Source organism: Etheostoma cragini, chromosome 20 (assembly GCF_013103735.1).
Source record: "Etheostoma cragini isolate CJK2018 chromosome 20, CSU_Ecrag_1.0, whole genome shotgun sequence".
NCBI lineage: Eukaryota > Metazoa > Chordata > Actinopteri > Perciformes > Percidae > Etheostoma > Etheostoma cragini.
In genome coordinates this window covers 11914125-11939200 of record NC_048426.1, presented here as the reverse complement: position 1 = coordinate 11939200, position 25076 = coordinate 11914125, and the positions used below count along the sequence as shown (strand labels likewise).

The following is a 25076-nucleotide window of genomic DNA, read 5'->3' as shown; positions in this document are numbered from 1 at the left end:
TGTTTTCTCTACATCTAATGTGCGTCCCTTCCGTAAATAAACGGAAGTGAAGGAACACTATATGCCAAATATGGTTGAGAGCAAAGAGTAGAGAGTTGGAAAAGATCATTTTTCTCCAAGTCAAACTAGTCTAATGTGATCAAAGAGTATATAGCGGACAAGAGAGATAACTACCGTTTTAAAGGGGAAAATGGCGTCACTGTTTTGAGATTTGGCATAAATTTGGGCCTTTTTTGAAGAAATGTAAATAGTTTGTGCTTTATATGAGTTATAATGTTTTATGTTTATTTTTCCATATAGAAAAACTGTTTTAGACAACACAAATGCTTGTGTAGCATTGCTGTGGTTGTAATATCAAATATACATTATCATGTTGATTATTGGCAAAAGTAAGTGTCATGAGGGCAAAAGTGTCAGGACTTGAAAAGATTTATGTATTTTGTCAGCTGTATAAGTTAAAATGGGTATGCCTTCACAGTGTGACTCCCAAGACATATGAGAAGTGTTTAGAGAGGAGATTGGCTTAGCTTGTACTGCTCTGTGTGTGTTGTTAATACATATCTGGAAGATTCATGTTTCGTTTTATTTATTTATGTCCTACAACTGTTTTTAACATTCGAGTGACCTCACTGCAGAACAAATATTCTAATAGCCCAGTTTGTCCTGAAAGAAATCTTAACTGTAGACAACAGAGTTGATGTTTTGCAGGCTTTTTTAGAAAATAAAACCAGACGGACAAAGAATGGTAAAAATGAACTTAGGTCTCTGAGGGTTAAAAAAGGTGGATAGAAACAAGGTAGATGGAGCACCTGTAATTTATTATTCCCAAAAGAAACATTTGCAGTGTTACACCAGCAAAATCACATGAAGTCCAAAACAAAGAAGGATGTAAGAATAATACAGAATATTAGAAAATAATCTGAAGATGGAGTTTAAAAGCGGGACCCTAATCTAAATTGATTTGACCATAAATGCCAAAAGCATATGCTTCTTTCAGGTGATATGACTGTATGTAATATGGGCTCAACTTGTATGTTTGCAATATGCTGATATACCGAGACAAACCCTAAACAGAGATAGAAACTTACTGTTGGACTCTCTATCCGTACAACAACTGTAAACTGCAGACAAATTACATCTTCCCTCCATATCTGGTTTTTGACCACCCTGCAATATATATGACATGTATTTACTGTAACAGGAGATTAGGCCTTAACCAATTTACCATGTGCTCTCTAGACCTGGAATGCACACCAGACCAGTGAATGGCATTTAGCCAGAAATGGCTAATGTGTGTGTCCAGATGTTGAATCCCTGTGGCGCACAGCGACGCTGAACAGATCACTCTCCAGCACACAAGACCCAACACTGACTCATTAACATTAGTCTCTGTGTGGGCATGCAAAGTAATCATTGCAGTGGTTAAATTCAAGTTGATTTAATTTTAGAGCTGTGTACATGTTTATTTCTTCCCGATTTAGTTTTAGATAACAATATTTGGCTCAAGAACAATTAGCCAATACTCTATATTTATTAGGAAAAGTGCAACTTTATTCCCAAATCCTATTGTTTACCTAAATATTATGAAGTGATACAAAACACTGAAATCCTACTGAATTTCATTTATAATGAATGCCATACAGTACTTCACACATTTAAAGTGAAATATTTACTGATGCTGGCCTGAAAAATGCTGACCACACATATTATTACATATATATTAGGAGATTATTATTATTATTAATATTACTATCATTATTATAATAAGTTGTTGCAATGTTAATCTTATAATTACTTTAAGTACTAATAGTTGTAATGGTAAGGTTACTAACTGTGGCAACAGTATATTAGGAGTAATAAAAATAGTAATACATTTCAGATTTTCAGAGGGAGTTTTTATTCAGTGATTGTGATTTATTAGTGTTTATCTTTCTTTTAGCAATGATGTAACAATTGAAGGATTACATCCTAGAGAAAGACATTTTTTAAGTTATTCCTTAAAACATTTTTTATGTTTTTGTCTTGAAACAATGAACTTTGTCGAGAGTATATTTCACACAGAAAGTGAAAGAATAACTATCAATTATAAAGTCAGAAGTTTTCCAGTTTTAATGTCCAGGGCATGAAACATGAGGCAACTGTGAGAGCGGCAGAGATTCCTTCTTGCACACACTTACATTTGGCATTGCAGAAGATAATGCAGGTGAAAAGTACCAAGTAATATATTCTAAGTAAATAAAACAACTTTATTTGTTTAACTACTTTAAGCACTGGGTAACCAGCGTTTTGCTGGAAAATGGCTTGGTACAGAATTTGTTGAAAATATTTAATCTAGCGTGTTTCTTCAGCAAAATTCAACAGTGGAGCATCAATGGGTAAAGAATCTCCAAAAGAGAGGCGAGATAAAGACTGTCCACTAAAGCAGAGGATGTGTAAGAAATTAAAAAGACTTGATTTAAGATTCCAACTAATGTTATGGAAGAGCGGCTGACTGAAACATTTTGAGACAAATAAAAATAGTTTTATGGTAGAGACCTGACCAAAAACCAGACGACACAACTATAACCCGGTCTCAGTCTGCTCGGGATTTGTTCAGACTTAAATAACAACAATACTTTCATTAATGCAACATTTTAATTTGACCCTACAGAACCTGAGAAAGGTATAAGATAAGCCTCTATTATCTTAAATCAAGTCCTAAAAACCCATTAAACTGTGGCTTCATCGTCTTAAACTCCTCTTATTCACTAATCATTTGTGTACTTTTAAAATATCTTCATTGAATCTTTGTATATACTAACTGCTTTGGTTTTAGAGTCCCTCTTGTTGAAGTGTGCAGCGAACTTCAGGTAATGATGTGTGAAAGATTTTATTTGCTTCGCAATGTTGCTGCGAGAAGATGCTTTTGGCCCTCTTTCTTAGCATTTCCTCTGGATATTACTTAGTGGCCATGTTATACATTTAAGTTTTCAAGTTGTGTTTATTTCTGTGGGTGGATTCTCAAGGGTGTTTTGTAGGTAGTCCTTTGGCCCCCTGCTGAGAGCAGCGCTTTCTAAAGTGTTTTAAAATGTATGTGGCAGTTGCCTTGAATCAGTTTCCTCCATATTTCTCAGTTTTTTTTTCTATTCTTTCTAAAGATTTTTTTCCTTAAAGATGGGGATAAGTAGTGGTAAGTCTGGACTGACTGCAATGTTTCAAATCACAGCATTATGTTTGCATTAACGTAATATACTTAAATTTGATATGGTATTTAATTTGCTGGATTAACCAAAAAATATAGTCCATAGCATTTATTTTTTTAATTCTCCAGAAAAAGATACAATCACAATATGTATCAATAAACATTGTGATATAACATGACATAGGGGCAGTTACAGATTATCTTGTCGTCTAATCATAACAATAAAATATCTGATGGCTGAAACTTTAAAGTTAGTATCGATGTTAGCTAGCTGAATTCATTGGATCAGTTTGCGTTCAGCACATTACAGCATTCATTGGTCGTCTTCACTGTGACTGCCTGATCTTGACGTTTGTGTGGCTTGTGTATTTTGTCTTTCTCTTGACAAATAAGAGACCAGCCATCTGCTCACTGTGAGATTCCCTGTGATAACTTGACAAGGTTCTGCAAACTGAAACGCTCTACTGTGAGCTCCAGACCTCATCACTCCAGATCCTTTCTCAACTGGCGGTCCGTTGAGGGACCAGTTTAAGCTCTGAGTTGGCCGATGTACTGAGATTTCTTCATCCATTAATAGTTGATGGTGTCCTTGGATTTTGTCTGTAAGATAACTTTACAACAACTTTTTTTTATTTCTGGATGCTCTTATTAGTTTATAGGAAAGTATTTTGAGAGCAATGGTTGTTGATTAAAGATGGCAGCTCTTCAAACATATCACAAGCAACCACTCTCACCTTGGCAGACATTAAGCTAAATGTGTTGTGTGTGTTTTTCTGTAATATTGGTTGATGAAGTAGAGCACCTGAGAAAGAGATGGGTTTGAATGAAAAAAATAAACATGAAGAAAAGAAATCTTGCCTGTCTCTCCAAATTCAGACCTTTAAATATGATTTTTCTTTTCTCAATGTTGTTACTTTTCAACAGAATTCCTACTCTGCTCACATATTTAGTTCTTTCTCAAAATGTGACCTAAAATGTCAGACTTTATACTCCAGATATCTCAAGTCATCAGAATGTATACCATTCAAAAAACTTCATCCTGAATATGTAGCTTTTTTTCATGTGACAACAGAAAGGTCCCATACCACCTCTCTATCTCAGAATATTAACGTAAAGATCCTTATTCACCATATTTTTTGTAACAATGAGACAAATAAATGTAATCATCTGAGTAGTTTAGTTTATTATATTATATCATGTAAGCCAATTTAAGTCATATGGACTACTAGCCTATGTGTTGACTGAGATTACTAAGATCAGTTAAGGGCACAGTAGTATTTATAGGCCAGTCCTTCAGATGTCTGCTGAAATGTGTTCCAGCAAACGGTCACTGTTATTGCATTAGAAGAGTCTGCAGCAGCATCAACTCAACATGCTGTTGGATGTCATTGGATATCATGTGTGATATGTCACACATGATATCCAAGAACATTGAAACAATTTCACTGATCATACACATCCTGAGCGTTTGAATGAAAACGTTAATTTTATGATAAAATAAGACAACTCCATAAAAACGCACTGCTGTGCCGCACCCTGTCCTGCACCCTTGGCTTTTGGCTGGGACTCAAAGCTGTGGAGTTGACAGAAGGTAATCCCCACCATGTGAGGCCTCGGCCCCAGTTTGAAGGCGGGGTGTGATTCATTCAAATCTGCCGGTGCTATAAAAAGAGGGGAAGTTGCAAGTAACCCAACTTCAACCCACAAGATCGTGGCACAGCGCAAGACCATTCGGGTAGTCATTCAAAGTGATAATGAATACAATTAAAGCCATTAAAAATGCAATAGTCTGTGTCGTCTTGTTGCCGCGTTTTCTGATAGCTGCAGTCATGTTTTGGCTGCTTGACTTTTTATGCATAAGGAAAAGGGTTTTCTTCAGGATGAAGGAGCAGGAGGGCGATGCCATCGACCCTCCGCTGTGCATATCGGACTCCAATCGTTTCTTTAGCGTGGAGTCCCTCAAGGCAGTGTGGCACGGCCATAAACTGGACTTTCTGAAGGCAGCGCATCTCGGACACGGAGCGCCCAACACCGAAGTTGTTCAGCTGGAGGATCAGCGGCGCAGCCGCATCCTCGATTACGCAAAAGACAAGAGACCGCTCATCCTCAACTTTGGCAGCTGCACCTGACCACCGTTCATGGCGCGTCTGAAGGCTTTCCAGGGAGTCGTGCAGCAGAACGCAGATATAGCAGACTCTGTAGTTGTGTACATCGAGGAAGCGCACCCCTCCGACGGCTGGATGAGCACCGACGCGCCCTATCAGATCCCCAAACACCGGTGTCTAGAGGACCGACTGAAAGCTGCGCAGCTGATGCACCTGGAGGTGCCCGGTTGCCCGGTCGTGGTTGACAGTATGGAAAACTCCTCTAACGCGGCGTACGGAGCTTATTTCGACAGACTTTATATACTGCAAGAGGGAAAGATAGTTTACCAGGGTGGCAGAGGACCTGAGGGGTATCGCATCACAGAGCTCAGAGACTGGCTGGACCAATACAGAGAAACGCTGAAAAAGCCCACTAATCTAGTTATCAATGTATAGATGAATTCCCATCTCTGTAGAGCTGCTATGACAAAAACAAAAGTGCTGCATATTTTTCAGTATTTTAACTCCAATTAGATCGTTTAAGTGTATTTATTTTTGATACGGTTGGATCAAAATAATTAGTTCATCATTGTAGGATGCAGTAGGCTCCTTCATGTCATATTGGACATCTTGCCATTCTGTTAGGATCCACCTACAAAAAGGTTAGTTTGTATGGACATTGTTTGTGAACAAAAGCATTTTGTATGTAAGAAGTTTTTTTTATTTTGTATTTCTTCTCCTCGTGTGTATGCGCCTTTTAATGAACCAGTGAGGATGTGGAGATATGCGCATCACTGTGCTCGTCAGTATATAGTGAAGTTCGGTTTTTAAACGGACTGAATCCAGAGAACCGATACTGATGTTTTTCGTACTGGAGATCATGGTGAAGGTGCTTCTCTCTGCCCTGCATGGCGCAGCTGTTTTGTAAATATTGTTCCGTTTTATGGATATATTTTTCATACAATAAAATTATTTGATCTACTCCTTTATTGCTGGCCTATTTTATTTCAAACTAAATGCATCAAGGTGGGGGAGATGGTGTGTTTTGCTTTTATTCACGTTTTGCAATATCACAATGTGCATGTGATTTTACAGTAATTCGGTCTGTTAGTAAAAAGACAAAATGATAAATGTTCAATTTCCCACATATAGTACAACAGGCTGCTCATAGATTCTTCCAGAAATCTCCTTTCTAAAGTGCAGCCACTGAAATTGTTGTGGAGAAGCAGAAAATATGAAATCACTTCAAAAATGAGAAGATCTTCCAAAAGCTCCAAAGTCTGTAAAAACATCAGTTATTGCAATATTTTAAACCAGATGATGGTGATTCACAATTAAAACCTTAAAAATTTATTCTCAAAGTAAAGGGCAACAAATATCTTCAAACATTTATTTTCAGAGAGCATTGTCTGCTTTGGTCAGAGCTTTCTGTAATCTGGATGAAATATTGTATCTACTTAGTGGTCAGGCACCTTTACGACTATATACATAGTTATCATAGATCATCTTTGGTTAGTACTGCAGTAACAAACCAGTGCTTTGTTCTCCACAGCCCCTTCCTAAGCTTTTGACCTGTCACAATTAAATGAGGATAATCATACTTGATCCCATTATGCTGAATGATATATCCGCCTGTAGGGGTCAAAACTCACAATGTTTTTAGGACTTAGGACACCAGTCCCAGAGCCAGAACACAGTGTTAGTAATGAAGGCATTTTTATGTGTAAGTGCACATACATAGGCTACTGATATGTCTGTAACTCACTGTAGTGAGTTTTTGCTGCCATTAGCCATCAGCATATCTGCAAACATACACAACAATCTCCATGTTGCTAAATGGGTATAAATGTATGTTTTTTGTATTTTTCCTGGAAAAGGATTTCATAGCTTTGGAGTAAAACAAATGTATCTTCTCTGTAGAGCCTCAGATACGAGTCACGACGCAATGAAGACACAATGGGGGGTGGGGGGGTGGGGGTGGGGGGGAGCAGGCAATGTCATAGACACAGATGACTCAGGAAACCAAATAATAACACTGACACAACCTGTTTGAGTAACATCTTGCCTAATGCCTGGTTGCCTGTGTCTCCAGCTTCACAGCGCCAATAGTCATAGTCAACTCTGAAATATAAAGCCGTAACCTCCAGACTGCAGGGGCTTTACAGTGACCTTATTTTCCTTGCTCATCTGGAACACATTAAACATCCATTATGTATGTGGAGCTGACAGTTGACTGAGGGGTACCTGCATAAATGAAATGTCTTCCAGTGTATCCCCCCCACTGAAAATTCTTTGAATCTGGATTACTTCCATGTGCAATTTTCCATAGATGTTGAGTTTCATCTATCAAGGGAGGCGGACGGGAACAAAGGGTTAAGGGTCTCAAGCTGCTGGGGGGCAGGGAGGTGTATTTAACTTGTGCTGTTCTGTTTTTGCTTTATGACTTGGAGGGAGCAGAATGGGTGTGCTGAGGTGGTTTTTTTGCAGATTCTCAGGTCAGCTTTGAGGGTGAGGGCCCCTTTCTCCCCATGGTCATAACTCTACAAATGAATGTCTGGTGGTGGGGAGCCAGGGCCTCAACGCACACAAATGTTTTAGTTTAACATGGAAACATTTAACCATGCTCTAAACACCTTTCTTCTCACTGGTATAAATAAACCCAGGAGGTCAGTTTTAGTTTCACTGTGAGGATATGTTTCCTAGAATACGGTCACCATTTAAGAAATGAAAGTGTAAATGAAGTAAAGTTTATTCTGGATCTTTTTAATGAAACCTTGGTTACAGCATTGTCAGTTACAAGTATTGCATGGATTAGCTGCCGTAAGAGGCGTTGCAGCATCAAGAATCTATATGCAGTCCATGCTGATTAACATTCAGTTTAACATGTTAGATTCTTTAACTTATATAACAAATCTGTTAGAATGTCAGGAATTTTAAGGCTAGCTTTTGTAGGTCATTGAGTAACACAGCAGGAGTCTCCCCGAGACATTTTCTAATAAAGTCTGGAGAAAGAAATTGTTGGATGTAGGGCAGAGAACCCCCCCCCCCCCCCCCCCCCCCCCCCCACAGCTGAACTGAAATAATGCAGCAACAAAATGGAGAATGATCTTTTATGCGGGACAGGCAACACTCATCCTCGACTCCTAATGGTCTGTGTTATTGCTCATAAGAAGACCAGTGAAATGGACCAGAAAAATGTCCTGTGACATAATTTGTTTGTTTTTACATTGTTAAAAAAATATATTGTTGTTTTAACCATATCTTGTTTCTAAGACATCAGTAGAACATGAGTTTTGTTTGGCTCTTTTAGGTATAATATTGAACATTGGCATTTCAGTACTTGCAATCAACTTGCAAAAACGAAATGTTTTCAGTGCAGTGAAATGCATCAGTTGATGCTAAACTGTCCGGTCTACAGACAGCATTTGTCTGTCTACTATTAGATAGTCCCACCTTGTGGTCATACTCTGGGACTACATGATTTTTCACAACATTTAATTCTGAAACACGTCAGCACTGCTCTCTATAGGCTAAAAAACATTAATGGGAAAGCAAAACTGCCGACTCTCACTAATGCTTTAAAGGAATTCTAAACATGTTTAAATAATCAAAGCCATCATGGTTTGGGAAAGTCACTGTTTCATATGTCTGTCCACACAGTAATCTAAAGCCAACATCATTAATATTTTATATTGGTTAATATGTGTGCATATTATGATGCATGTGCAGGAACACCATTAAGTGAACTCTTGATTCAGTGCCCAAGTTGAAATTAATTTAGTCTTTAACAAAAAGTAATGTATAAACACATTATGCATTTACAAGTGTTTCAGTTTTCTGATGAGGCTTTAATAAATCATACATTTTGTTTCAAAATGGCAGGCAGAGGAAGTGTTTTATATTTATGTTGCCTAATTCGATTGATTTTGACAGATGAAATTTAGCGGTGTGACAAAAAGAAGGCAGGTCAGGTTTGATTGTTAAGATGCATTTTGTAAGTTGTAAATTGTACAGCATCTTATCATCAATAAGTGTGTACATTTGTGTCCTCGGCTTTGGTGACTGCTTTTTCGCTCACTTATGCCAAGTCCTACCTTCTCTGCTGCTTATATTATTTCACCTTGTAGTTACACAGTATATACAAACAGTATCCCTTGAATGTGAGAGATCAGTCCCACTCCTCTGGACTGGCTGGACATAGGAGAGTGTTGTCGTTTCTCAACAACACAAGGTTAAATCAGCATAAACTGTGGGGTCAAGTCCCGGTCTGAAGCAAATGCGTCCTGTCCTGTACATCATAACAATCACAGGGTAGAGAAATCCCACCTGACCGTGCTTTTATCATTCTTATTGGTACGTAGTGTAGTGACAATGTAAATTCCAGCTTAATTTATCCACCCACCCCAACCTGACCAGTCATTTAATCAATTAAATTACAAGTCAATTTTATTTACAGTATCAATTCATAACAAGAGTTATCTCGAGACACTTTACATGTAGAGTAGGTCTAGACCACACTCTAATTTACAAGGACCCAACAGTTCTAGTAGTTCCCTCCAGAGCAAGCAACAGTGGCGAGGAAATGCTCCCTTTTCCCTAGATAATGAAGTTTGGAGGGGTTTAGCACAATAACTTCAGTTTAGTCTGAGTTTACCATCAGAAAATTGTAGGGCATCCATAATATTCATTTAGGTATGCTTGAAGTTTAGCTAACTGTCAGGTTTCGTCTGATAGATAGATATTGGGTGTCATCCACGGAACAATGAAAGTTAATTAAGTTTGTCCTAAAAATTTTGCTTAGAGGAAGCTTATACATAAAAGTAGAATAGAATTGGTCCAAGCACTGAGCCTTGTGGAATGCCACGGCTAGCTTTAGCATACTTGGAGGAATTATCTTTAACATTAACAAATTGAGATGGATCGGATAAATATTACTTAAACCAACTTAGTGTGATTCCTTTAATGCCAACTAAATGTTCCAGTGTCTTTAACAGTCAGAGCAATTGAAACACAACTGTATGGAGTGTGCAGGGCCTTGTAATACCCAAAGATCTTAATGTGATAATTGTACTCTATACCACCCAGTCTGCAAACAAACTGCACAGAGCAAGGTGCAAAAGTTTTGCATTTCACTACAAACCCATCAATACTAAACGTTTCTCCAACATATTGTACTTTGCTTTATTTACCTGTTTTCCAATGGGGGACGCTCTACACCAAACATACTAAAGATAAGAGAGTGTAAAAAGTTTTTGGTAGATTCAGCACTTTTTTGCAGCTGTAATATATAATTTCACCTTTTAGAGTTTGATTCATTACCTCCGGGAAATGCCATATTTTTATTTGAGCAATAGGACACAACAACATACTATTTCCTAGGGAAAGATGCTTTTCTTTAAACGTCAGCTGTATTTCTAGATGTAGATCTGGGTTTATTTATTGGTTATTGAGTACTGCAGCCCAAGTCCTGGTGATGTGAATAAGTTGCACCACAAGGTGGAGACAGAGACTGCTATCTGACACTGATACCATTAGGGACAGAGTATAGTGTGGGCAGTTGATTCAGTTGATAATCAGTAAGTTGGTCTGCGTTTCATGCAACCCGTAACTAGGGTCTTCACAACCTTCTACCCAGGAGATGGCCCTTATGTGGCAGTCAAACTCGTAACTTACTAGTCGTGAACTTGTACAAAATCGTTGTACTTCCAATTACAGTTTTGACATCACACACACACAAACAACAATGGCGACCCCTGTTGATTCTGTAGGCCTGCAGATGCTGGTGATTAACAGTAACAAAAAATAACTAAATATACATAAATAGGCAACGTAAAGCAATTCCGCACATTTGTAATCAAAACAATATGCATACGATTGTGTACTGCTACAGGTTATTTTTATTAAATGAAGCCCAAAATATGTTGCAGACTAGAAATCGCTAGTATTAGCTAGCGCTCAATGTAGGTAGCCGCTAGCTAATGCTAGCTAGAAGGGTTTCTAGTGACTTTGCCTGGAACGCTACCAAGTCGTGAGTCATAACTTGAAGTCATAACTTACGGGCTAACAATTGTGTCTGGAACGCAGCAATAAGAGGTGGGTTTTGGGCGTAACATACTATAAACCAATTAGTGGGTTGTCTACTACTTGTTAAAATTCAATGAAATGATGTGCTATACTGACTTTAGAACTTTTGTTGGTCAAAAGCACGATGACTTTCTGGGCGCAGGTGTGTTAACAACTATGTTGGTCTTAAAATAGCATTTACTATTGAAAAGACACTTGCGTTGGGTGCAAGACAGAGCCCTTGATGTATTAGCTTTTCCAAGTATCTGTTCTTGTCCTGACCACCTTGTTATTTCAAGAGCAGGTCAAAGAGATTCAACATAAATTGTTTATAGAGACCTGAACAGGACCAAGCAGACAAAATAAGAAGGTGATTTTATATATTTTATTAAAAGGAATGAAAGTACAACAAAACGTTATCTGGCCAAAGCACAACAGCAAATAATTCCAGACTGGAAGACATACTGAAAAGTACTACACGCTTACAGTCACCGCCCCCTTATAGAAATGCCATATGTAAATCCTTACAATTTTACTTCCGCACAATATAATAGACAACCTGAAATTTAACTTTGTCATGGTTTAAACACAAGTTAACATTAAAAAACCCACCAAATTAACAGCATCTCCCAGGCTGAATGGGGGCTAAAGGGGCCTTATCATTGTGAGAGTGAGGATAACAAAATTATCCCACTCTAATATGACAGTAATCATCATCAGCAGTTAATTTGAATATTTTGTATTGACAAAGTTCCACATGTTACTGAGTGGCAGACATGCTTTTCTTACTTGCCATACATTTACTGCTCCCTCCATCAGAAGTATAGTTGTCCATCTCATGCGTGATGAGACAAACCAATAACATTTTACAGATGTCACAGTATTGATTTCTGGGCTCAGAAATGCATGGTGCGTACCCTGTGAAATTGTAACACTGGCAGTAAGAAGCAGTGTTGGAAAATCTAACAACCTCTGAGAAATGTAGTATTAGAGTATTGAGACTGATCAATAGGTGAAAGTTTGAAAATACAGTATGCATGCCATGGATACCAATAGATGTTCATGGAGACAGAAAGTGGTATTTCCTGAGGAGCTGTGAACCTGCGTCTTTATAGCATCTACGTATATACCTTTTAAACCAACATCTTATTGATGCATCTGCAGAGAGTGAAAATTGTATGGCATTGGAGAAGTAAAATTACTTTCAGGTATATACAGTACTGTATTGGCATGTAGTAACATCTAATTGTATAGTATAGCATATAGTAATTTAACTGCACATACTGCACACATTCACTATACTGTATATTTCTGCATTAATTATAAAGTGTCAAAGTCACAAAATGTTGCACTGAGATTGTAAGGGCTGCAACTAACAGGTACTTTCATTATTAATTTGCTGATTATTTTCTCATCAGAAAATAGTCGAAAGAAAATTCTAATGAAACTATCCCATGGCCTAAGATGATGTATTTCAATTACTTGTTTTACAGTATTCACCACACAGTCTAAACTCCAGCTGAAACCAGAAAACAATTTAACAATTGAAAAAACAATGGTGTGATAACTTTGTCTAGGTTGTGTGTGTTAAAATCCAATTCATTTCTCCTTTTTTAATATTACCCCCATTATAGTATTCCAAATCAACATGTAACAAAGCGGTTCAAACATTATTGTAAAGTTAAAAATCTTGAAATACATCAACATGACATCTTTACCAACGACCAAGGTAGGAAATATTTAATAATTTCATACATTTTGAATAGATCATTTATAACTGTACAATAAAAATGACATATATAATTCAGTGTCACGGTTGTCCACTTAGTCCAGTAGACTTTAAATTCAAATATATTCCAGTGTGGTCCACTTTCTCTCACCTTATTAACACAACTGTACAACAGTTATAGTATTTCCTTTGTGCTATTTTAGACATTTATATTCAACTATCTTCAGAGGGAAAGGATAAGAGGCAGAGACGATTGAATCAGATGGAGGTGTAGTGTCTCCCAAAGCTGGTGAGTCTAATCTTCTCCGGCAGGATGATGTTTACTGAGTGCTCCGGCTCCTCCTGGCTCGCGCCGCCAGCTTCTCTCAGCAGGTGTTCCTTTTGCTGTCGAACAAGCTGGCTGTACTTGGCATTGGCCAGCCACGTCTCACAGCGGCCAAAAAACACAATGCCTGTAGTGCCCAGGATGACCATGCAGGTGAGCAGGGCCAGCATGCCAAAGCAGACGAGTTGGCCATGGGTGACGAGGATGCCGGGGGAGTGGACTGTCTCCTTAAGGGTAATCTTGAGCAGGTCTCTCTCGGGCGGTCTGAGGAGCTTGTGGAAGGTGTGAGCAGGGAGGGAGTAGTGCTGCGGAGTCAGTGCAAACACTCTGTGGTCCACAGGCCTGTCCCCAACCAGCTTGGATCTGGCCTTCGGTCTGTGCTGCAGGGAACACGTGGGACCTGTAAACCATTTCTGGCAAACGCACCGGAAGGTTCCATCAGGTTGACCAACACACGTGCCCCTATTGGCGCAGGGCCTGCCGGCGCAGGGCGAAAAACGAGTGGTTTCATTACAAGTGAAACCAGTGAAGCCGAAAGGACAGAGACATGTGAAGGCCAGGCCGTGGTTCGTACAGTTGCCACCGTTGAGGCAGGGGTTAGGCTGACAGCTGTCAACGCTGATCTCACAGAAGTCTCCAGAAAATCCAGGGGGACATAAACAGGAAGAGTAACCAGCTGAGCCATCAGTATCCAAACACGTACCTCCGTTCTGACAAGGAGAGCTGGAGGACAGAGCAACACAATAAGAATATTTTTTATCCTGTGGTTATACAGCAAAGCAGCCATCCAATCCTATTTTACAGGTAGATTTCACAAAGTGGATGTTAATAGGACGCTTTCTCGTACTAAATCAATAATTTGCGGAACCCAGGACACTGTCATGGGGTCATTATTTTTTAAATATACTGTATATATTAATTATTCTACCTGCTTACCTAAAATCTACCTGCTGATGTGTCTTTTTAATCACATCAAGATTCACAAACAGTTTGTTGCTGTCCTGTGGGAGCCATGAGTCTCTAAATTTGTTGATTTTGTAATCTTTTAACAAAAAAGAAGGATTAAGTGTCCTAATGGGCTGAGAAAAAGAAAATCTATATAACCCATTAAAATAGCTGAAAAAGGAATTGTCACAAAGCTGAAACCGGGGTTGCTTTATTAGCTCATGAAAAGCTGACGTTTTCGAGATGCTTGGTTCTCACAGGACATCAAAAGCTGAGAGCCGAGCTGCAGAATATTGCAATGTGGCTCTCTGATATCAAACATTCCTTTCATTTAGGGGAAACTAAGGACAATCTTCTTCATTTTCTACTCTTTAGGTCCATAAAATAGTGAAGAAATGACCCATAAAGACACAGGGTGATGTAACTAAACATTTTACACATTTCATCCGAACAACAGTCCCAAACCCCAAAATATTTGCGACAAATACAGTATGTGCTACAAAGAAAAGCAGCAAGTGACAACTGACTCACTACTAAAAATGTTTGGTAGTTTAGTGTCAAGATTCAATTCTCTCAATTGCTGTTGCGTGTTTCAGCTCTAAAACATTACACTTATTAATAATGTGATATTATTATAAGTCATTTTGCATAGCCCTAATGAAGAAAAATAGAGTTAAGCTAATTTTCTCCAAATGAGAAATCTGTACCAGGGCATCATATCTAATCAAAGCAGCCATTTTTCACAAACTGAGTGCACTGATGAAAACCCTAAGATAAAAACAATCAATATATCTAATAGTAGCTAGTGTAATTACACAAGTCCTTAACATTCTGTCTCTGTGAGTCAAAAGAATAATAGCTCTGGCGTGCTTTTTAGAAATCTCTGGTGTTTTCATAGAAGAGCTGATAAAAACCTCACGCGCACCTTTTTAATGAAGTAGAATTCCTGTGAAACGCCACTCATCTCATTGTGGAAATTATAATAAGGCTCAAATGCTTATTTATGTATTTTGTGAGTGGAAGAGGAGAGCTGTCACTGCACTGACACTTAGCTGTAGGCTCTGAATTTTAGGAGCTTCATTCAAATCAATAACAAGACTGCCTGGCGGAGAACAAACATGGTGGGGTTCAAAGTCTGGAGGGCCGTGTCAGGTAGTTGTGTCTCCAGAGAGTCTTTCATATGTATCTGATGGGTAGGAGAAGAACAGATCAAGCCCGTCTGTAGTCAAGCAGTAAAAAAAGGCAGGCGATGAGGCTAGCGCTGAAAAGAATGAACCATTGTTTTTGTTGTGTATGCTTTGCCTAAAAGCAAAACTTCAAGTTGTTTTTTGTTTAGAAATATTGTTTGAGTGCTCTTTACAAATGTTAAATTCAGAGATTCACTTTCTGTCACATGTTAACAGTGTGCCAATTGCAGTATACATTGACGGACCCGACCAATGAAGGGGGTCCTTCAAAGGCCCTAAAGGCCCTGCTCAACCTGTCCCAAAGAGGGCAAAACTAACAGCATGTTCCTCATTGATTCAGAAAGTCCAACATTCCAGGAATATGCCCTCCAATTGTTTCAATAGTGGTAAATGTCTCCAGTAAATGTGGCTCACTTAGTAGACTTGCAGTTTCATAATAACATATGTCATTTTATGAGCTTCAATGTTCAATATAACAGAATAAAAATAACCTTTTAGTTTTTACTTTGTTACTATTGTGCGCATTATGCACTGTCTTCTTGCAGTAATTGGTTCAGTTCATGGGTTATCTTTATCAGCACATTTATCACCACCTAAAAGTAAAGTCCCGGTAAATAGGTAAAAGGAATGTGACAAAATGGGACACAAGGACTGTCTGAATGTATAATTACATTATGGCCTGGGGAGCAGTGGATTGTGGGATGCTGACAGATGCAAAGTACACATAAGTCGTGTCCTGCAAATACTGACGAAGAAATGCGGAATTTCTCTTCACATACTGTATAGAAAAGCTTTTTAAAAATGTGACAGTCTCGTTGAGCACATTTTTTAAATCATGACTTCATAGGATCCCTGAATTTGGATGCAGCTTTGAGATGTTGCCTAGGTACACACCACCAGCTACTGCATACAGGTGTCTGCTTGTCAACAAGGGGAGAATGCAATCAACATGGCGGCGGCTGTATTTATGAAAGGAGGAACATGGCGAATGACGCCTCTGCACTTTCTTTCTACTTCTTTCTTCATCAGAGGAATTGTGTGTTTGAAAATGCATGCCTGCAGGATTTTTTTTATGTGAGCTCAGTTGAGTCACACTTTGCTTTTATTGTTTGCAATGTTTTGCAATTCTTGACTGAAAGAAAAGGGCTGGTCTAAAACTGCAGAAAGTGTCCCTTTAAATGAATGGGCCATCATGATGGCAGGGCTAACAGGGCTGTTGTTCACCTTCATTTTTACATGGATCAACTTTACTTACAAATCTTGTCAGTATCCCTACTGTGGTTGATGATCTTAAAACTTTTATAATAATAATCAATATTATATGATAACTGGAATTGCACTCAGATAGCGCAGACCTCTGCCAAGGCATGCTCTTTCCCACAATGGTAATTCAGTGTGAATTCTCCCAGTCGGGAAATTGTTTTTTCGATTGTTCCAACACCACATGAGTGCAGCACAAAAGCCCTATTACACTGTTAATGAAAGTGAAAAAGAATTTGTGAATCCGCCCAGTCATTCGGATCCACTCCAGATGTTATTGTTTCTTTCTTTGCCCATGCTATACCCTTCCACTAAGTTGAATGACATCAGGCCAGTAGTTTGTCAGTAATCCAGACAAAAATAACAAGAAAAAAACAACAAACCAAACCAAAAACAACTCATTGGCAGAGGTATCAATAATGTATATCATCTGACAATGTGAAAGGAAACAATGGAGATTCTCACCTGGCTGTACAGCTCCCCCCGGTTTTACGGATTTTCAACTTATTGTTTAGCTGTTCAGTCTCAACTTCACTGTTTTGGTTCATTGTCATCCCTCTCACGGCTTTTTTTTGTCAGCAGCAGGCAGCTGTTTTCAGTGAAAAAGCTCTAAAACCCCACTGTAGACTACCTGCTCAGCACCAAGTGGCAAACTGACAGAGTTTACAACTAGCTGCTTAACATAATGGTACATTTAGCAGGTAAAGAGATGTCCCTCAAAAGGTGGAAGAGACCAAGAACGGAGCTAACAGGATGTGAATACTGTACTTGCACCCTCCAGGTGGCCAGAAAAACAACTCCAAACGAATCATAACGTAACTGCTCATACCATTCTCATAATAAGTTTACTATATAAACTCATGAGTCGATACGTCAATGTGGTGTTCACTTGTTATTGCTGTACCCAAGTAGCCAGAAAAAATCAGTTATTGCATGTTTCATGAATCCCCCCTGCCATGAGTCGGTGCACTTCTAGTTTCAAGTTGCGTCAGGTGCTTTTACCCGAGTTTGTTGTTGCTATTTGTTCACTATTAACACCATGTTCTTTGCCTTTTATGCAGTGTTGTTGAGCTGCACAACAGAAAAGTCAGTCCTTAGAGTAAAGTTAACTTTTCCTGTTCAAAAGGATTTTTTTCCTTCACAAAGTTGGCAACTTGCCAATATTAGCATACTCTTGTAAGAGGGGAAATGTATCAAAGCGAGCGTCTCCGCTCGTCTTATAAATGTGCAAACACCGTCTTGCCTCTTACAAGTCCTAACAACCAAAGCTACAGCTTGTTCAGTAAGGACAAAAATAACATCCAATATTTTCTCTGCTAACTGCCTGCCACTAGAAGCTACAGTACATATACACAAGCCACAGTGTGGGTTGGTTTCGATTGGCTGCCTTAAGATGAATTGATTACTACTCTTAATGATAAACAAATGGAGATAAGGCTTTAAAGCATTGGAGTATTTGCTAACTAAAAATAGAAACTCAAATAAAAGGTGCTGGTACCCGTTTGTGAGACACAGTCCTCTCTTCTGGTGGCAGTTTTCCCCAGTGTAGCTGAGGGGACAGATGCACATGTATCCCCCCTCTCCGGTCTCTATGCAGGTGGCATTGCCAGCACAAGGTCTGGATGAGCACAGGCGAGTATCTGTTAAAAAAAACAACAAGCATGCTGTTTTTAGATCTTGGTGCTCTCTCTCACTTCTATCCGCCTGTTTTTCTCTCCTCTCCTTTGTTTCCACCCTCATTCTCACACTCCCCACCACAGCATCTTCCGCAGCATCTTGTCACCAAGAACTAAAGTGAGAACATAACAACCATGTTTCACAGGCAAGCAGCTCATTTGCGTCAAGATATTTACCGTGTGTTCTGATAAGCAGGTCCAGCTGAGCCAGTAGCCCAAAAAAACTTTCTTCTTTTAATCCTCTCCCTCTTTTCTTTTATTGCTTGAAGGGCAGCTCGTCCTTTAACAGTATGTGATAATGTTCTTTGTAGATACCATAGGAATATTACTTAAATTTCTGATTTAAATAAAGGTGTCTGAAGTGGAAACTTTTAGATCATTTTAACATTACATTTTTTTGCAGCCTAGGTGCATCACTTTTGATGTATTGCTGTGGTGTGTTTTGCTCAGTAGCACAAAAGCAGCAGTTTAGCAGTTATTCTGTGGCTTCAGCTTTCATCACAAACCCATAATTATGTTTTGCTTTTGTCCGATTTTTTCTGCTCTAACATAGCCTGTCTAAAAACACAGTTAACACTATTCTCCAGACACTAGCTTCATTCGTGGCCTGTGTGTTCCAGAGGCTCTGTCCCTCACCCTAACCTCTGATATGTCATCAAGTGTCAGGAGGCAGATAGAGATATGAATGTTAGGGGGAGCTTAAGGAAACTCACCTTGGTCACACAGGCTGCCAACCCAGCCCTCCTTGCAGATACACTGCCATGCCTTTTCACATGTGCCGTGCAGACAGCCAGGGAAGGGCATGCACCGGTCACAGTGCTCTCCTTGCCACCCTGGTTTGCACCTGAAAGAGGGGAAATGGGATCAATCCACAATTAGGCTATATATATATATATATATATATATATATATATATATATATATATATATATATATATATATACACCACCCACAGAGCAGTCTTGTCCCCATAATGTCCGCATGCTGTTCTATCAAAGTGAAATGACAGATTAAAGACGTGTTTGATTATTCAGCAACTGTTTACATTCCCTTACTAACAGAGATGGGATATTCCTTTGGGCTCAGGAGTAGATACAGTAGCATTTCTCAGAAAACACGTTTTAAACTGGGAATGCTTTGTTTAGAGCTAGGCTATCTTTTAGTATAGCATTGCTTTTTACTGTTCAAACAAAGGGCTGATTTGGCAGTTGACTAAACACAACACAAGTACCAAACCAAAGAAAAAACTCCAAAAAGATCCAATTGGCTGGACTGTAGTTGCATTTCTGTAAAGGGAGGACCATTTAGCTCCAGCAGTTCATGGAAATAAGGTTGTAAAAGCCCAGATGTTACAGGAATCTTTTTTGTACCTGCATTTCAGTTGCTTCTCACAAAACCCATTTTCTGTGTTACACCCTGCGCTGCATTCCCAACCTTTGAGACAGAAAGAAAAGAGCAGCAGCTGTTTGCATCAAAAATCAAAACACACATAAAACATTCAGAGCAATAGCCTACAATATTCATCCGTACGCCCACTTTAATTCCACGCAAAAAGTCAATCGGTTCAAAATAGTTTGTTTTGCACAAATCAAATGTGCATCTCTGTTGCCGGTTGTCTCAGTGGACTGATCAAAATCTCAGATCACCTTTGGCGATGTCCGTCACGGCCAGAATAAACGATAGGACCACCGCCGTGAGATGCATCGTAATTTCGAGCAATATTCCCTTTTGTCCTGCAAAACATAAGCGGGTTAAGTTGAAAAAAGAGCTCTCTTTGTGTGAAGAAGCGATGATTTAAATTTAAAATATTATATTATAAATTATATATTATATTTAAAATATATCACATTACTCAAAAGTTCATTTGTGAAAATAACATCATAAAACCTGAAATGTAGAATATAAATGGATGAGTTAGGCTACCTTTACACATATTGCACATTTTGTGTGGAGCTAATGTAAACATGGAGTTTAACAAAATGTAGCTTATCATACTGGAAATCTTAATATTATTGGAATAATGTTGTTTTATTCTTGCTTCTAGAATATAATTGACGCACCTGAACCATAAGCGTCTGCTCCCAAAGGCATCCATTACGCACGAGCAGAAAAAGAGAAAAGCCATTTCATTTAAAAATTAACACATATGTCCAACCCTACTTTAACTTTAATGATCTTGTGGCATCCGGAACATTGTCTTACCTATGTCGAACCGGCGCTCTGTTTCCAAGTGGCTTTGCTCATAATTGATTAGACTTTTTTTCTTTTTTTAATCCAAGCGTCGCGCTGCTGAAAGTCACACTACAGGTGCATCCGTGGTCCGCCTTGCTGGAGGAAGACCTGGAGGTTTGGACGGGACTGCTGCATCGTGCGGCGTCCCAGTGCAACACGCTCCTCCCACCTTGTGAGGGAGAATGTGTGCACCAGTCTGACCCCCGAGAGAGATGTGCTGTAGTTGGAGAGTAAATTAGGTTCCTGTATTTTATAAATACATTAGCCTAGCTGGTGGCTTTGGAAATGTCATTCATGGAAGTGAAGGTCCCATAATTATTTTTTTTTAAACCCAGTCCAATCTGTTGGTCTCTGCAGTGGAAGAAGCTCCTTGACTTAAGTAAAAGTAAAATATGAATAATGCATCAGAGTCGCCCCTTTCACTGTTGCATTCATATATCATATATTATAGTATTGGATTATTATTGCTGCAGAAATATGATGCAAAGCGTGTAAGCAACACGTTACTGTTGTTGTTGGTTAAGGTGGAGTTCATTTTACCAAGGCTACTTAAAATATAACAATGCATCCTATTATATAAGATGATTGTATGGTTAGTATTAAATCCATAGTAACCATTTATTTAAGATAAATGTAGTGGAGTAGAAGTACATAAGTTCAGCAACCTATGTGAATATCATCAAAGACTACTTATTTTCTAAAAATTAACCTACAGTGAAGCAATTCAGACACACTCACTGTTTTTTTTAAATGATATTGAATGACCCTTAGACAATGCCTACCTGTCATGCATAATAATGCCCGATTCTATTCTTAGTCCACTTATTGCTGTCCACAACCTCCCTTTCATTCTTCCCAAGGGCAGCTAATGGTATTTTCCTTCCCACAAAGTACTTGAATTGTAGTCCAAGGGAACCAGTTATGAGTTTAATTTCTCTCAGACATTATAAGGTTGGCAATAAAGATCACAGAAATGGTGGCTGTGCAACCATCAGGGGAAATCGACCACTTTGCCTTGCTAATCCTCTCCACTGTTTATCTCTTTGAATGTAGATTCAACCTGTGTCTTGCACTGAGTTTGGAGGCGTTGGTGAAAGAAAGACAAGGTGAATGTGTTTCCTTAGTTGGTGTATGATAAATGAAAGCACAAGTAGCTCTTCATAAGTCCAGACATTGCCAGTTTTCCGGCATATTGTAAATGTTTACAAACATGTCATCTTGAGCAGACGTTTCTCGTTTTAACCGGTGTGAGTTCAGTGTCTAGACAGCGATAGAGGGAGACAGTGAGGATACATATCTGAATGCAAATGAGTAAGCAAATCAATGTTTTTTTTTCAATTTGATGGGGTTAAATAGAGCACAGAGAATCTCCCTTTCTTTCTCCACAAAGAATCAATCTGCATTTGGCAGAGAGACCGAAACAAGGACACAAGCTATAAACAGACGGCCATGCCAGATGTGAGTGGAGAAGAAAAGAATACAATTTGATTAAAATCTGTTGAGAGGTCTCCAGTCTCATATCCCCCCTGCTCCAATTTGGCTTGGTGTGTTTATTTCTAAACCTTTAGAGACGGAGCTCATAGCCAGGCGTGACATTACAGCGGTGGTGTGATTCCCTGCCACAGCTAATGTCTGAAATGTCTGAGTTTTGTATCCGCTTTATTAAACTGAAGGAGTCATCCATTGATTTGTTTTTGTGGGAGTGTGTTGTTGTTTTGTGTCAGTAATAACAGTTTAAGGTTAAGTTTGGCTCCTACACAGAGAGAAACTGTACTGTACATGTGTCCATTAGAGCTGAGATGATTGGTCAATTGATTAGTCAATTTACAAGAAATTGTAGAGAGTGTTACTGTAAAAAGTAAATGAAGAGGTAAATTCCTAACCTAACAGCAGTCTGTAGCCAAACTAGGACAGTGGTGCTTTGAACCTAATGCTAAGATGCTCACCACAACACTACTAACCTACTTAACATACTACTTGTTTAGCAGGTATAATGTTCACCATGGTCAGCATCTTAGTTAAGTGTGTTAGCGTTGTACATAACTATCACTAAACACAAAGAACCCTCAAGGCTTAGGAATTGGACCAATCAAAATTGACCAGATGACCAAGATAGATGAAAAGCTCATAAAATCATCTTGAAGGGGAACATGAATGTGTGTACCAAAATTCATGGATATCCATTGTTGAAATATTTCACTTTAAACCACAAATGTGGACCCTACGGTGGCGCCATATGAAAAATGATGGGATCACCAAAGTAATAGGATAAATTGTCTGGTAACCATGAATGTCTGTACAAAGTTTAATGTCAGTCCATCCAGTAAGATATTTCAGTCTGTGGACCAAAGTGGTGAACAAACAGACCCACATTGCTATTCCGAGAGCCATGTTGCTACTGTAGCATGGCTAAAAAAAGAAAAGTAAATCTATTTTGGCTCCTTCTGAAATGTGAATATTTGCTGTTTTTCTTACTCTTCCATGACAATAAACTGAATATTGGTTGGACAAAATAAAAAAAAACAGAAATCATCAACAAAGGCTTTTGAAAATAATCTCACATGCAAGTCCAGTGCCTGTATGTGCATATACGTTTTAAATCTCACCGCAGTCAGATCTAATTTCTAGTAATTATGCATCCGCATGGAATGGGCATTTCACTCTGATCTCAATAATACAGGAGTGATTTTTCTAATCGCCGTGAAGGTCAGTCCCACAGTGAGCAGTTTTCTCCACACAAGAGAGGAAACATCACATGCCATGTGGCACAGCTAGATCTGCACACTGTCTGTATTTAATTTTAAGTCAACTCGCGATTGAAGATAATTCATACTAAATTCTCAACACGCAGATGCAAAATGTGGAAAAGTCTATCAGCGCACAAATCCGATTAAAGAAATCCCCATTCAGTCGACGTATACCATCAGGGGTTTTGATACAAATCATTTCCTACAAACTCTCAGATGGCATAAGTTGGTTTGCAGGAAATGAATTTTAAGCATTGAATTCCAAACACAATTAGCTGGATAATAACATGTGGTGTACACTCGCTGTCAGGCAGATCATTAGACAGTAGATCACACCAGGTGGAGCTCAACACACACACAATGCATGACAATAAATCTTACAGTACACAATAAACACTAGTTTCCTGGCTACACTTTGTGACAAACATTATACACACCACACAAATAAACGCACTAGTGCATATAAAGGACATAATTAATGTTGAATATTGGTTAAAGCATCTGGTTAAGATTTGTGTTACAGCCTGTAAGTTATGGTGTAAGCATTTTGTAAAAATGGGATATTCCTGGGTGCATAACACTGGGTAATAGGGAAGTAGTACAGGAAAAAAGTAGTATATTTATTCACAATTAAGTGGTACGGGGCGAGAGACAAATTACTTAGTACATATTAAGTAATAACAGGGTACAGAAAGGGAAAATGTATCTCCGTACTACACACGCTATGAAACACCCTATGACGTTTTACAATAGTTATGTCATGACGCATGTGGCAATTCACTCAGTGTCTCTCTCTTCTCTAACATCAGTTTTGACCGAGAGAGGGATCTGACATTGAAACCCAAAGCTACATTGTTACACAGTATGCTATCATTTTGAAATCATACACATCACATTGATACAGCTGCTCCAGCTATAGATGCACATACTTCTTCCCAGTCTTAACCTTATGTTCTGTTCTGTAGAAACCGTAATGTACACCATGTTAGCATTCCATATGAAAAAAACATGTAACAATCTAATTTTCCTTAAAGTAAATTATACCAACTAGTGTTATTGCAATAATGGCACCCCATTAATGATAGCTCCATTTCCTGTTATCAAGTAAGTACTAATTAATAAAAAATTTAAACAAGTTGTCACCCTCTCATCCCCTAACATCTCATCTTCTTTCTTAATACTTATATGTCTCCTTGGTACTATATGGACCCAGTAAGAATACCACATATGGACTAAGTTATAAAACTGTAATTTTGATTCATCTGACGTTTTACCAAACAAATGTCTACTGTATATTATACCACTGATGAGAAGATTGTCCCCTTAGAAGAGCTAGAGATAAATTGTGCAAAACATCTAAAACAGTGTTGTCGAGTCAGAGAGTGAGAGTGTTTAGAGTCACGTCAGGGGACTAAGACTCACAGGAGAGTCTCCTGTAGACAGAGTTCATTTTTCAGTCAATTTGGTCTGCCAACTCTGTGGGTAACAGGCAGAGAGGGAGAGAGAGAGAGTGTGTGTGTGTGTGTGTGTATTTTTGCCTTCTTTACTTCTAAATACATGCAGTAATTAGTCACAAATGAGAAACCTGTGTCTGCCATTGGGGATGACTGGCTTATTTAATTGCACGGCTGTGTGAAAGGTGAGCAA

The 25076-nt window shown here is 38.7% G+C and overlaps 2 protein-coding genes and 1 long non-coding RNA gene across 6 annotated transcripts; 2 read left to right on the top strand and 1 right to left on the bottom strand.

Annotated features, from left to right (window-relative positions):
* Positions 1-663: 663 nt before the first annotated feature.
* Positions 664-20939, bottom strand: LOC117935988 (protein delta homolog 1). 4 transcript variants are annotated; one of them, XM_034858679.1, is made up of 9 exons: positions 20653-20939; positions 20507-20525; positions 20338-20373; positions 20097-20183; positions 19821-19884; positions 19164-19294; positions 18273-18414; positions 12897-14105; positions 664-674 (listed from the first exon to the last, which is right to left on the bottom strand). In XM_034858679.1, the coding sequence occupies exons 2-8, from the start codon at positions 20517-20519 to the stop codon at positions 13316-13318; spliced, it is 1263 nt and encodes a 420-aa protein (XP_034714570.1). In that variant the 5' UTR covers positions 20520-20525; positions 20653-20939; the 3' UTR covers positions 664-674; positions 12897-13315. The 4 variants fall into 4 exon arrangements, with proteins under 4 accessions (XP_034714570.1, XP_034714572.1, XP_034714573.1 ...); XM_034858681.1 differs by lacking the exon at positions 20338-20373 and having other exon boundaries at positions 20511-20525; positions 20653-20938; XM_034858682.1 differs by lacking the exons at positions 20338-20373; positions 20507-20525.
* Positions 4731-6248, top strand: dio3a (iodothyronine deiodinase 3a). Its single transcript, XM_034858683.1, has one exon. It carries the CDS (start codon positions 4936-4938, stop codon positions 5719-5721), a length of 786 nt encoding a protein of 261 aa, XP_034714574.1. The 5' UTR covers positions 4731-4935; the 3' UTR covers positions 5722-6248.
* On the top strand, positions 9617-12382 carry LOC117935990. The gene is made up of 3 exons (XR_004654864.1): positions 9617-9627; positions 11255-11258; positions 12270-12382. It is a non-coding gene; the product is annotated as an uncharacterized LOC117935990 (long non-coding RNA).
* Positions 20940-25076: the final 4137 nt, after the last annotated feature.